Below are 12,985 nucleotides of genomic sequence, written 5' to 3'. Positions count from 1 at the left end.
CCCAATAGAATCTTTTCGCTATGTAAACAAATCGACACACGTCATGGTAATTGAATTAAAGGATGTTATGTGGAACTGCGTTTTCCGACTGACCTATCGCAGCATGAATGTTCGTAAAATTTGTAAACTTAGCGCATCGTCTGATTAACTCCTACGCACGTCCGATGCTGTTTGCTATACGGATTTCCTCTAAAATATCGTTTAATTGCAAAGAACCGCAGACATAAACTATTTCGTCTGACAATCTCCATCCGTGACGCAACGTGTGAAGTTCGATATCGGAAATTCTGCAAAGAACTCTCTGATTGAATTACAATGGAATTACAATGGGATCAACTGATATGAATTTCCTTTGCATTCCCTTCCATGTGATCTTGAAAGAAAATAAGACTATTCACAAGGTAGTATAAAAAGACGACAGCCAAAGAATAGACTTTACTAAGATTTAACCACATGAATTATTTCTAAGACTCAATCTACATGTTCTCACGCGTTGGGCATGCTGTTTAATGGTTTGTCTTCCCTAAGTTTCCACAAACTAGCTCGTGAACATGCTATGCATGTATGAATAAATATAGAGACATGGCGAATGAACCACTGTCCTATCGTTATGTGTAGTTATACGTTTCCACTAAAGCCAAATAAATGAATCTTGCATGTGAAGAAAATATTTTACATTCATCCTTTTAATATAGCAATGAAAATAAATGACGTTTGTCTGTGATAAGCGGACCGTAAACAGTGTTATTACTCGCTTGTGAATACCCTCCAGTTTCTTATAAATCAATTTTTCGACAACCAAAACAAAACAATAGAGAGTATTCATGAAACTGTCCTTCTAATGGTGTGATGAAGTAGAAAATTGCACACAGGGTATCAGTAATGTTCGTTTCTTTGCGTGTGACCAATACAAAGAAAAGCATGGATTCGTCTTGTTCTACGAATGTGATATTTAAAAGCGCAGAACTCACCTCAAGTTTTATTTGCCCTTTTCCTGTGAAGAGAAAGAAAACAGTTTTAGATTAGGGTAAAGGCAAGTGTGTTATTGTTATTACTACACGGAAATGTTCGAAACAATATGCACTCGGTCGCACATCTTTATAGTTTCATAATATTTTTAGTTTATTTCCTAATGATGAAAAAGTGTCCGGTGAAAGCTAAACATACACTTCAAAAAGATTAGCCCTTTAGCTAAAATTTAAATTTGTAATAACATTAAATGAAACGTCGTAAATGTGCATAATCTATTATCGGCACCAGTGAAAGTAACAGGAAGTCTATGACGCTAAGTAGGAAATACTGCAGACTGGCAAATAGGATGAGGAGTATACGAGTTGAGAAACTATAGCCTCTAAATTTGATGCAATAATTGAGCTGTTTGTGTCGACAAGCGTTACAATATCATTACTGATCTGATCGCGTGAGCTTACTTCATAGTATGAAAAGCAGAGTCCGTGGTCTTGCCGATTATTTCCTTAATTACACAGAAGATTTATGACTTCTGACTTATGAATGGCGATTGAAGTAAACTACCAAACGTTCTTGGTGGCATTATTAATACTCTTTCTAAGGTGGGTACTAATTATTGCCTGGTGATGATATACACACATAAATTTAATAACTTCGCCAACTACAATTGCAGTGAAATACAAGTATTGTGTCGCATAGGATTAAAATGAAATATACTTTTAGAAATAACTATGGAATCGGATGATTATCCTAATAAGTATAATGAAATAAATAATCCCAAAGATTAAAGTACGCCGTGCGTTCACTTAAGCAAAGAATGATCAGCTTATTATTGCGAGATCTCGAAACATGTACGATTTCTTTGATATAGAGATGGAAAACAGCCAAAAAATTATAAACATGGGCCAGATCACTTACAAGCCAGTATAAGTACCATGTAAACAAAAAGTTTGGTGTATTGGCAGAAACTCATCCGTGTTTCCTATACACAGGCACACATCCGATGGCTATGTGTTTTGAATGCACCGAAATTGTAACTGATATGGGTGGTATGTTATCATGGAGGCAAAGTATCCGCATTCTACGATCTAAGCCTGGCAAAGCGGTGAGTTGGGGACGTAAATACAGTATTTTTCTGGCTCTATATAGCAGGGTAGTTGCATTATAAATGGCTGTTGCAAAAATTTAACACCAGCTGAAATCTTGGTCTGGTAAATTTTAAGAAATTACTAGCGTCAGTTTACATTTGTCTCGTCGCCTTTTAAATTGGACACCAACTCTCACTAATTTTAGTGCCAAGCTTAAACATGTGGAAAAGTCAGCATTACAACTACTTGCCTGACAGTTCTATATTTAAAAGATTAAAGAGATCATTCAAACGATGCCATGCACCTTATCCTCAGAATAACTGCGTATTTTGATAGAAGAAGCACAGTCACGTTATCATATCAAAACTACGTTTTAAAACGACAAATTTTAAAATTCTGCTGCTGTTCTTCTGCGGCATCTAATAGTATGTATACTTCATCCTAAGACATCACAGAGATGTTCGTTGCATATTTAAGTATTTCTGCACTAATTATTTGATATTAATTATCTTGTATTCACAAGATTGAGTGAGATTTCTGCAGAAACGTAGTCCGGTTTGGATAATATCAAAACGATTAGATCAGAATAAGAAAGCTCTCAAGAGTAATTGGAGAATTGGATTTGAGAGCTTCATCTCATTTTGACATTTTATGCTTTCCAACACTGAAAACTCTATTATTTTTATCGTGGGGTTATGGCAAGGTTTTGGACACTGGACCGCTACACATATCGAAGCCCATGCTCATGATGCTATGGCAGACAAACGAGCCTTTCATAGTACTTTGTGTAAGACAAGTTTGTGAATTGTTACATTAACTTCCAGTGCGAAAAGTAAATTTACTCAACGTGATTTTCAAGATAGTTTGTAAGTAGTTCAGCCACACTGATAACGTAAGTGTGACTGCACATGGTGATTAACACCAAACACTTAAATGTGTCATGTGGCTGAAATAAAACCAGAGCAAAATCCGTGGCAGATTTTTTGGACACTCTGTTTGTTCCACGGTAGGGCAATTAGCCGAACAAATAAGGTAACTAATTCTAAAACAAACGCACCTCCTCCTCCCCGCCGCAGCTGTTACATTATCCCCTCGGGTTATAGCGGAAACTGACTTACCGAAAATGATTTCCTGAGAAAATGCTATATTCTGTCCATGTACCACCAGGTGAGCTGCTACCGGAATCGGCTCTGTCGCCTCGAAGATAGTTATGCTGATCGTCTCAGTGACACCAGGACGAAACACCGTCGGCGCAGCAACTAGGTACCCACTGTCCCAAATTAAGAACAAGATTTACGCTGTTAGATAAGAGAAGTGGACATCGATTGTGTCGAAATGACCTCCCAACCTATGTAAATGTTTTAGATTATTTCGGTCGATGTATACGCAAACGTCAAAAAACAATGGTCTGTTGGTAACGTGTGATCTGCGCAAATTGAGAGCTGTCTTGCTGGTTTCTCGATTTCTCAAATGACATATCCTTTGCGTCACGTTCATGACGTTGGAAGACGAATAGTAAACTGCTTATCAACTTAAATCTACATTGTTAAGGTAATCTACTGGTTCTATATAAACTTATTGTGAAATGCACAGCATAAAACCAAAACAATAATAAAAGTTTTTAGGTATTGTATCGGTAATACCTGTTTCTTCCAGTTGCTCTCATCGGGGATTTCTCACCGTGGGTTTCTCAAATGCATGTTTTCATTCACGACCGAACGCAAAATTTTCAAAATGACATTTCGAATTAGAGTGAGTAACATGTTTGTTGCCTTATCGCCATGTGTGGATTTACGTTTTAAGTGCCCATTTTACACCAAGTTGGCCTTGGCCCTCGCTGCTTCCTTCCCGGTCTGAATAAAAAAGGTCGATGCAACGAGTCAAGCTTCCCGACAGAATTCATTCATGTACTCATAACAACCTCAAAGATTTCTGTGGATAGCCGATTTCGAAGCTCCGGGGAAATGTCATTTTAAGAAACAACATAATACACCAGCCTATCAGATTAAGTGTGTTGCAACAACGGAAAACTTTAAAGTATGTCTGAACACTACAGCAACGCAAAGCCTTTTCTATACTTTCCATCAGAATGCCAAGGACATACCCCTATCAGCTATACAGAAAACCAGAGCCAAAAGCAGACAAAGACGCCGGCAGTTTTCAAGAACACAAACAAAAATATGAATTGGACTTACTTGTTGGCTTCAACTGGTAGGTATACATATGAACAAAGTACGGAGATCACACAAATCACAATCCTAAACATTTTAAACTTTAAGTGGAGTCCGTTTCACATAAGGGAAAGGGTCTATGGTTTCCTCCAAACACCGAAGTCCACCGCAGCCAACGAAGTGGAGTGAACAGCAACACAAAGAGTCTTTCAGATTTGTGCGCGTTCTTTGGTATGTCACATTTAGATAAAGGTCCGCTGCTACACTTTTAAGGCTTCCTGTACGATGATCATCTGCCGCTTATCAAGATACTAGAGTGTACAGTACCCACAATGCTCTCTGGTGCCATGCACTTGAACCCCATCGGACTCCTTAACTTACTGCATCAGAAGATCCCTGCAGGAAGAAGATAGCAATTGATCAGTAAGGTACAATTGAATGACTCGATGTTTCATTTGTTAAGTCAAACGACGATTCGGATCATAGTGGATGAAGTAAACTTTTTCCGAGATATTGCGGGTGTTTTCAATGCAGTGCGCATGAACCCTCGCCACTTTCGCCACTGGGAACTATTTTGAATAGAATAATAATATCATTTTCAATCAATTTAGGTACGTGAAAAGATATTATCATCCGAGCTAACTCCAGAAATATTTCAATCCAACAAGCTTCTTAGGTTTTATATCTGCGAAAAAGTAGAAACTTCGCACATCGCTGAATTCCATACGTTCGGTTGTGGCCCACCTAACGCACTTTTATGCAACGTGCTATGCCAGCGATGGCAGTGTTATCTTTAACGAAATATAAATGACTATGTGCTCTAGGACGTCAGATGATAAGGCGAACTCTCCTGGTTTTGATAGCAAGGAGTCAATTGACATTTCACAAGCCTTTGAAGATTTTTAGGAATGTCGAGAGACTGTAACATGAAAGTGCTGGCCAACATCTTCGAACTATATACCCGCCGGTCTTCGAACTCTGGACGCTCGCTCTTTCTGTACTACTTGATACAACGACTTACGGTGACTGACAATTTATTTGGTATAATATGTGGCCGTATCCGTCATCCTTGCCTATATTTTCCGATGCGTTTGTAAATCTCAGAAGAATTGTAATCAACGAGTGGGAAAACGTCGGCATTACAACAAAAAGGCGTTCCCGCCCTAAAATGCCAAACATCAAGCGCCGATATGTAAACGTTTTGCTTGTTGGCCTCTTCAAAGTAAAATATCGCTGATAATTACTTGAAAAGCATGGGATAATTGCAGTTATTATAGTGCCAAGATCCAGGACAGGTCAAGATTGTGCATTAATCACTTGTGAAATGTGACCTGCGTGCCGCTTCTGATCTACACTACTTCCTAATGATATGACCAGGCATTTATGGCATTCTTTGGGGAAATTCAGTTGGCTTTTCGACGAATTTCCAAACACTTTCTCACACATAACTCCGATAACTTATGTCATTTCGAGAGCCTCTGCATCAACCAGTAGAACCCAGTATTTATCAACTTTATGTACGTTCACGTCAAGGTAATGTCGACTTTGATGTCTTGGAAAATACCAATCAAAACCGCAAAGGTCGACGTCACCCTTGTAAATTTCACCGACTTTGCCCCGGGCCAACAGCTTTGTTTATATGCATCGTGTTGGGTGTTACTTATACGGAGCACATGCCAAATGTAAGATCCACACAACTTTCAAACATTTCACAAGGCAACCTAAAGAACCTTTCATGTTACAGACTTTGACAACGTAAGAAGCACGCCACCGACAAAAACACACCTATCATACGCATGCAAATGTATGTAGTTTAGTGTGCGATCATTCGGGACGTTTAACAGTTGCCGTGACAACACTTTGGCCTATAAGTACGGATGTCCGTACCTTCACACATACACGGTGGATCTTGTTTCAATTATCTATGCTTCAAAGAAGGGCTGTAATAAAATCATTGGCTATGTTCTGAAGTTTATTTGCATGCATCTTGACTTGCCTGAAACCGACCCAACTATATTATGGGGATGTTTTCAGGCCTTTGTGTTTACCGAATGAAACTTCGTCGAACATTTTTAATGTCCAACATATTCTGCATGTAAATTTAGCAAATATTATTACTCATTTATAAAGTAACAGCAAGTGGCTGATGCCGCCTTCGTAGTCACGTTGCTTCCACATCGAAATGTTACAAAACATCTCAGGAATGGAGTACCTTCGAAACGGAGTACCTTAGAAACTTTGACCAGCGTCCGACACGGATGAGTTTTTAAAAGATATTAACTTATGATACCGGGCGGAGAAATAGACGCATTTTATCTATAAAACAAGGTTAATCCTACACATCATCACAAACCTTCAAGCTAATGTTGCATTGACTGTTAGGCTGGGGCCTTCTGAAGGACAAATCTGTTCGGCATGGTGTTTTCGAGTAAGCGTCCTTGCATCACAGAGCTCGTATGACATCAAATCTTAAAACATTTCAAATACGAGATTTTCTTAAAAATGAGTTAGGCATAACTTATAGCCACTTAATATGCAGCATGGTATATCTTACTGCACTGGCAAGCACACAAAGGACTCGTGAGGCATGCAAAAGTATTCATGTAAATTCACGCGATTTCGTCACTTGAAACTGTACAGAGAAACTGACAAATTCAGTCATACATAGGGTCTCCGCCACCTCCAACACCAATCACTCTAATAGAGTTGGCGGAGACCCACACACCACTGAATCTTACAGAGGACGCTGTCCAATTGTCACAATACCTGTCCCCAGTGTAGACAGCTGTGAACACATGCCGTCGGAACACTTCAACACATACCCTACGATTAGAAATGTTCATGGGGTAATTTGACCATTGTCGCCAACAATCACCGTTGACGGTCTTATTTATCTGATAACGTAGCATGCACCTCGAAACTTAAAGTTTTAAACTTTTGCTCAGACCATATCTTTCGTTCAAATTCTTCTCAAGGAAACTTGAAGCCATTCTCTTTCGAAACAAAGAATAAAATTTAAGGGTCAAATGCAAATTTTGTCACAAGAGAAGCAAAATTACTTAAAGTTAAGGGTCAAATGCAAATTTTGTCACAAGAGAAGCAAAATTACTTAAAAGTTTCAATATTTTATATTCTAAATATGCCGCTGTAGGTCCTGTGTTCAAATTTTTAATAATTATGTGCTTACGTCGTCATTGACCAATCTATACGTGATAGAACCACGATTTGTTTGTTGCTGAGAGTGTAAAGTGACTGATGTATCCGACCACGATTATATTTGCAAGTTGTAAGAAAGTCAGCCAGCACTCTTGTTTCGACATTATGAGTCTTCAGTAGCCCGCCATCACTATGAAACTATTATATGTGAAGTGTATGGTGCGCTCGTGGATCCCTTCCTTACCTCCACATGAAACACCTCACCCATTTCGCCATTTCATGATACATTTTATTCATTGCAGTTTCGCGGCACGGAAACTCACGGCGGATCTGAGTCCCCAATTCCAAAACAAGGAACACAATTTCGCAATCGTCATTTTTCACAATTAACTGCCCCATGCAAGCTTTGCTCCTTAGAGGTATAGAATGCGCCTTGAGGACATATATTACGACTCTCTAACTTTTACATTACGTGTTTGGTCTATCATTTGCGGGGGCTTACTTTAAAGGTATACTGTCACCTGTCCCAATTTTGCCACAGTTACCATGGAAAGAGAAAATCTGACCAATCATCGATTTTAAGTGGGTGGCCGCTTTTTAAAAATAGCGCCGTCACACGGGCATTTTGACCATATATGGGCATATTTAGATTACAGGTGACTGTATACCTTTAATGCTTGCTCATGGTATAAATTCAGTGTTCACAAGCTTACGTTTGTCATAACATAAGGGAAAGAAGCTGGATCTGACGACGAGTGCTGATGTATAACTGGAACTTATTTATTGAATACGGAACCATAACTGTGAATGTCCTGTCTCGGTCACTCCACAAGAGAGTGACCGTGGTTAAAATAGACACGCTAACTCAGAGGAAAAACGAACAACGAGAACTGGAGGACCGATAACCACGGTCACTCTCTTGTGGAGTGACCGAGACAGGACATTCACTCAGAAACTAGAACTTTGGACCACGATTACTCTCTAGTGGAGTGACCGAAACTAGGAACTAGGACCAACTAAGACTCATGTATCAGCGGATGGGCGGTAGGTCCAGTTATGGTTCCGTATTCAATAAATAAGTTCCAGTTTCAGCACTCGTCGTCAGTTCCAGCTTCTTTCCTTACTGTTATGACACGTTTGTGAAAATCGAAAACTTAATTTCCCCTATAGAGTTAACACAGGGATGGTGGCCATCTTGAATTTCCAGAGTCGGGAAATTTTTGTCTTCACAATAGTAACATTTGTACAGTGACACTCCCTATTTTCATACAATAGATTTTGAAAGAAAATGGTTGAAAGTTTCCCCGATGAAAATTTGAGCAAAAAGTTTAGTCTTTCAATTTCGAGGCGCGTACTTCCTTAAACTTGCCCTTGATATGTAAGCTGCATGTAAGCGACTTCGTTGAGGACTTTTGGTGTCAATTTTCAAGGGCTGGGCGTGAACGACAATGATGATGGCTGCCCTTTGTACTTTATTCTTTTCAAATTTCGACCAGGGGACAGAAAGATGTTCATTTAATTCTTCCAACCAGTCGCCTCGCAATTAGTTGATTCCATTTCGATTGAAAAAATTAAGGGTGATCAAGCCACTTATTTGTTTACGAACAATTTTCGTTATTTTTCTCTAACAGTAAGACTTATATGTGAGGATGAGATTAAGACAAAAAAATCAATATGTCACCAGATTAATTTGGTAGCTAGACGGATTTGAAATGGGTGTATTTCAAATCCTGCTGGCCGCCAAATATCCCATTCGAATAACAGAAATTATGAATCTCCTGTAAGCGTTGCCCAACCCGATATATTTACTTTCAGTCCCTTTCTTGAAATGCTACACTTGTGAACCACATTGAGTAATAAATGAAAGTTTTAGCTTTTTTCCCGCTGAAAGTGTGCACAAGAATTTAAATTATCACCTCTCAGGCCTTCCAAAACAACAGTTAAAGCTGTTGCAAACGTAACTTAAATGTAATGACCACGCCTGATCCATACTTTGTAGAATTATTTAAATTTCCAATCCAACAATTTTGTTTATTTTCACATAAATTATTGTTCAGATATTGCACATTATATGCATCAAATAAAAATGTGGGGTCACCAGCCTATTTACAATGGTACATTGCTTGCCATCACCCCTTCCCCATATGCGAAATGAGAAAAATCACAATTTGATGAGAAATATGTCCTTTTCAAATTGTTTTGTTGAGATTTTTTAAAACTTTTAAAACTTACAACTCGAAGATAATAAAATGATCATTCAATCATCAACAACGTCCGCTTTCATGCTAAAAGCTCTGACAATAAGTTGTATGAGCACGGTCCCGTACAGTGGACGCGCGCGTCGTAGAGTACGCGTTCTATTGTTTGCAGCTATGATAACGTAGCAAAGACTCGATCACCCTTAATGAACGATAAAAGTGGATATATTTGTGTCAATCTTGTTCATATTTAATGATATTATATGGGAATATTTCAAATACATACCACGGATTGGTGACAATGTGGTTTAGCAAGTATACGAATTTTTGTGATGTCAAAGTATGAAATCCCTGTCTTGAACGTTTCATTTTCAAAGTGTCACAAATTATGGAAATCAATTGTGCCACCCTGAGCATTAACAAAGCAAAGTTCTACATTTCCAATGAAACATGTAGATTTATGATAAGACAAACCACTGTCTACAATGCATAGTGCAGCAATTTTAAGAACTGTATGAGGGAAAGATAACTCCTCGTTGAGCATTTGACAAGGCCACGTGCACGTTCTGAAATTCACCATTTACATTTGTCTTCATTGTACAATATGTTGCTACTAAAAATACGTTATGAACATCGCATATATGTCCAAGTCCGTTTGAGAAAAATCATTATTTCAAGATAATCGAAGGCCGGGACAAGGGACTGGCAGACTACAAAATATCGCCTCTCATGTGAGCAAGGGAGTAAAATGTCTGTGCTTTACTGAAGTACCGGCTGCCTCTGCTCAACATCAAAGTGTTGGTATCTTTACGTGTAAACGTAGATTAGATCACTATGTTGTGAAAGAATGTACGCTCGTTCTGGAGAGTCCTACAAGTTAGACAGCCTAAGCTTCGTGAATTTGATTCCTGTGATTCCCTACTCTATGATTTTGTTTCACTTTTCTATTTGGGTGATAATAAGTTCTTTCTCTTGACATACGTATTTTGCCTCTTACACCATAGGAACACAGACTCAAATCTAGTTCTTGTTTGTGTGAGAAATTAAAGATTTTTGTAAATAGCTGGACACATATCTAATTTAGAGTTTTAAATAGTAACTTTGTTACACACAAATCATAGAAAATTGATAAATACAAAACTTACACAACGTCATCCTGATCAATTGGGACGATCCTAGTACATTGTCAAACATGTAAATCCCTTCCAGAAGGTGTCAGGCATATACGTGACGATCCTGTGTCTGAAGTAGTGGGAAATCATTTTTGAGGAGACCGAGGAAAGGTTTTGTTCGGTGTGTAGGGGTAATATAAGCTGATGATGCAAAACCTTTTTAAGATTTTTCCGATAAACATCTTTTTCGACTGTCGTGCTTTCCGGGGAAAACCTCCAATAATGTGAGAACGGTTCTTTTGGATAATTGAGAGGTGAGCTCAGTTAGAATGGGTAGGCACATGGAAATGGCCGTTGGCAAGACGGTGGATCTTGTTTTGAGGGAGGTTTCGAAGGCTACAACCTCTCTCTAAAATATTCAAAAACTGTTGAACGCGTTAAATTGGTATAATAGTGTGTTGAAACAGATTTTTATAACATTTTTGTAAATTGACAAGTATACCTGACTAGTCACTTAAACGGGCAGGCCTTTATCAGCTTTATCTGTGAGCAAAATTGACAAACCTTGTACAAATTTCAAAGGAGAACAAAGTACTAAATCACATAAACAGTCAATATCAACAACCACTAATGCGAGAACCAGGGATTGAAGACTGCCCCTTTGAATTGTTTTTCTCAATTAAATTGCTAAACATGATCAAACACGGTGTTTATCTTAACACTATTACTTTCTTTAGTCTTTCGCAAAAAAAATTAGGTGTAATTCATTTGAAAATTTCAAAAATACTCTAAAAGGAGTCAAAATGAACGATTTCACGATGAAGTAATAAATACGCTTTATGTTTGCTATTCGATTGGTGAACCTTTCATATTAAAACCTTTTGTAAGAGGCTTTCTGGCTTGTTCACAGTCTGGATTTTACACACGTGAAGAACAGTGGGCCATATTCCCTTGACGGTAGAAATCAGTGCTTGTCTAAGGGAACGTTTACCGGCAAATAAATAAAAACATACTCCCCAAGATAATGTTGAATTGCACATCAGATTAGCATTAGTCCAGTATTACCCAGTCTCGTCAATCAAGATTCTACTGATGCGTTTGCAGCAGACGGGTTGTCGGAAAGGTTGTGATGGTATGCTAATGACTTTGTCAAAGTTGAATTGTTTGAGATAGATAATACTGATCCTTTATTTCCAGCGTGTTTGATTTTTATTGACAAGGGTGAGAGCGTTTGAGTATACTTTATTGCATTCAGGCAAAACCTTGCCATTACATAATTTTTCAATGGAACGCGCCCGTTTCTGTTGGCAGTGACCAAAACTTGTCGCTAGTTTAAATGAATTCGTTTAAAATGACCATTTCTACAGTTTTAAATGAATTCGTTAAAATGACCATATTCGATATACAATGTAACTACCTTCACTGGTCTGGATAATTCCACTACATCGCGATAATTTCAACAAGTCGAATTCAAAATTGTTTTATTCACAGATATGCGTTCCAAGTATGTAATTTCTTCGCAGTCTTATAGTTTATGTTTCTACAAATCTTTGTGATAAATGTAGAAGTGTCATGTGAGATAGCCGATTTTACGATGATGAATCTATTTAGTATGTTCAAGCATATACTAATATTAAAGCACATTTCATTTAATGTAAACACTATGTGAACTACATATAGTCAACTTAGAAGCATGAATGTTTATTCATATTTTCTTGGACTTTGTAACGTGGGAGGTGAAAGAATGTTGTTGCTGACCAGGTAAACTTTTGCTTCATTAACATTTCTAGTCTTTGTTCCGGGTGTTCTGTAGCGACCTACATGTAGCTTCGGTCCGAACCTCTTAAAGGGAAACAGTCGTCGGAACTACGCCTGTGCGAGTTTCTTGTTTGCAAACAATGTATTTTGTGCACGATATCTAGATGCAGCTCATCATCATAGCTGCAGTATTTTAATTATACGATGTATAATCACTATCGTATCTTGGATACAGTATTTACATTGGTCATGTGGGTCCAATACGACCTTTGAGCGCAGTTCCGACGACTGTATCCCTTTAATGTTACGTTGTGCTCAGTACTGTTCTGAAGTACACAATCTCCTTACAATGCCACATTCAATTTACATGTCAGGGCTCGAAATTAGCGGTAGTCCCGCGTCCACAGACTACCAACTTTTCCCTGGAGCTACCAAATTCCATGAAATGGTAGCCCACACGGACTACCAAAGCCTGGGACATAAAATTACTTAGTGGGCGACATTATGTTGATCGCTGTGAGATGACCGACGCT

The 12,985-nt window shown here is 38.4% G+C and overlaps 1 protein-coding gene across 1 annotated transcript in view; it reads right to left on the bottom strand.

The window, feature by feature from the left end:
- Window positions 1–12,985, bottom strand: part of LOC139117501 (C3 and PZP-like alpha-2-macroglobulin domain-containing protein 8) — a 63,007-nt gene that overhangs the window by 44,673 nt on the left and 5,349 nt on the right. Inside the window, exons 2-4 of the mRNA XM_070680664.1 lie at window positions 4,253–4,624; window positions 3,176–3,327; window positions 972–994 (exon numbers count right to left, since the gene is read on the bottom strand). Of these exons, the coding sequence (XP_070536765.1) occupies window positions 972–994; window positions 3,176–3,327; window positions 4,253–4,323 (246 nt within the window). The 5' untranslated portion in view covers window positions 4,324–4,624. The remainder of the gene's footprint in view (window positions 1–971; window positions 995–3,175; window positions 3,328–4,252; window positions 4,625–12,985) is intronic.

This window comes from Ptychodera flava, chromosome 18 (genome assembly GCF_041260155.1).
Source record: "Ptychodera flava strain L36383 chromosome 18, AS_Pfla_20210202, whole genome shotgun sequence".
NCBI lineage: Eukaryota > Metazoa > Hemichordata > Enteropneusta > Ptychoderidae > Ptychodera > Ptychodera flava.
This window is presented reverse-complemented; position numbering and strand designations above follow the sequence as displayed.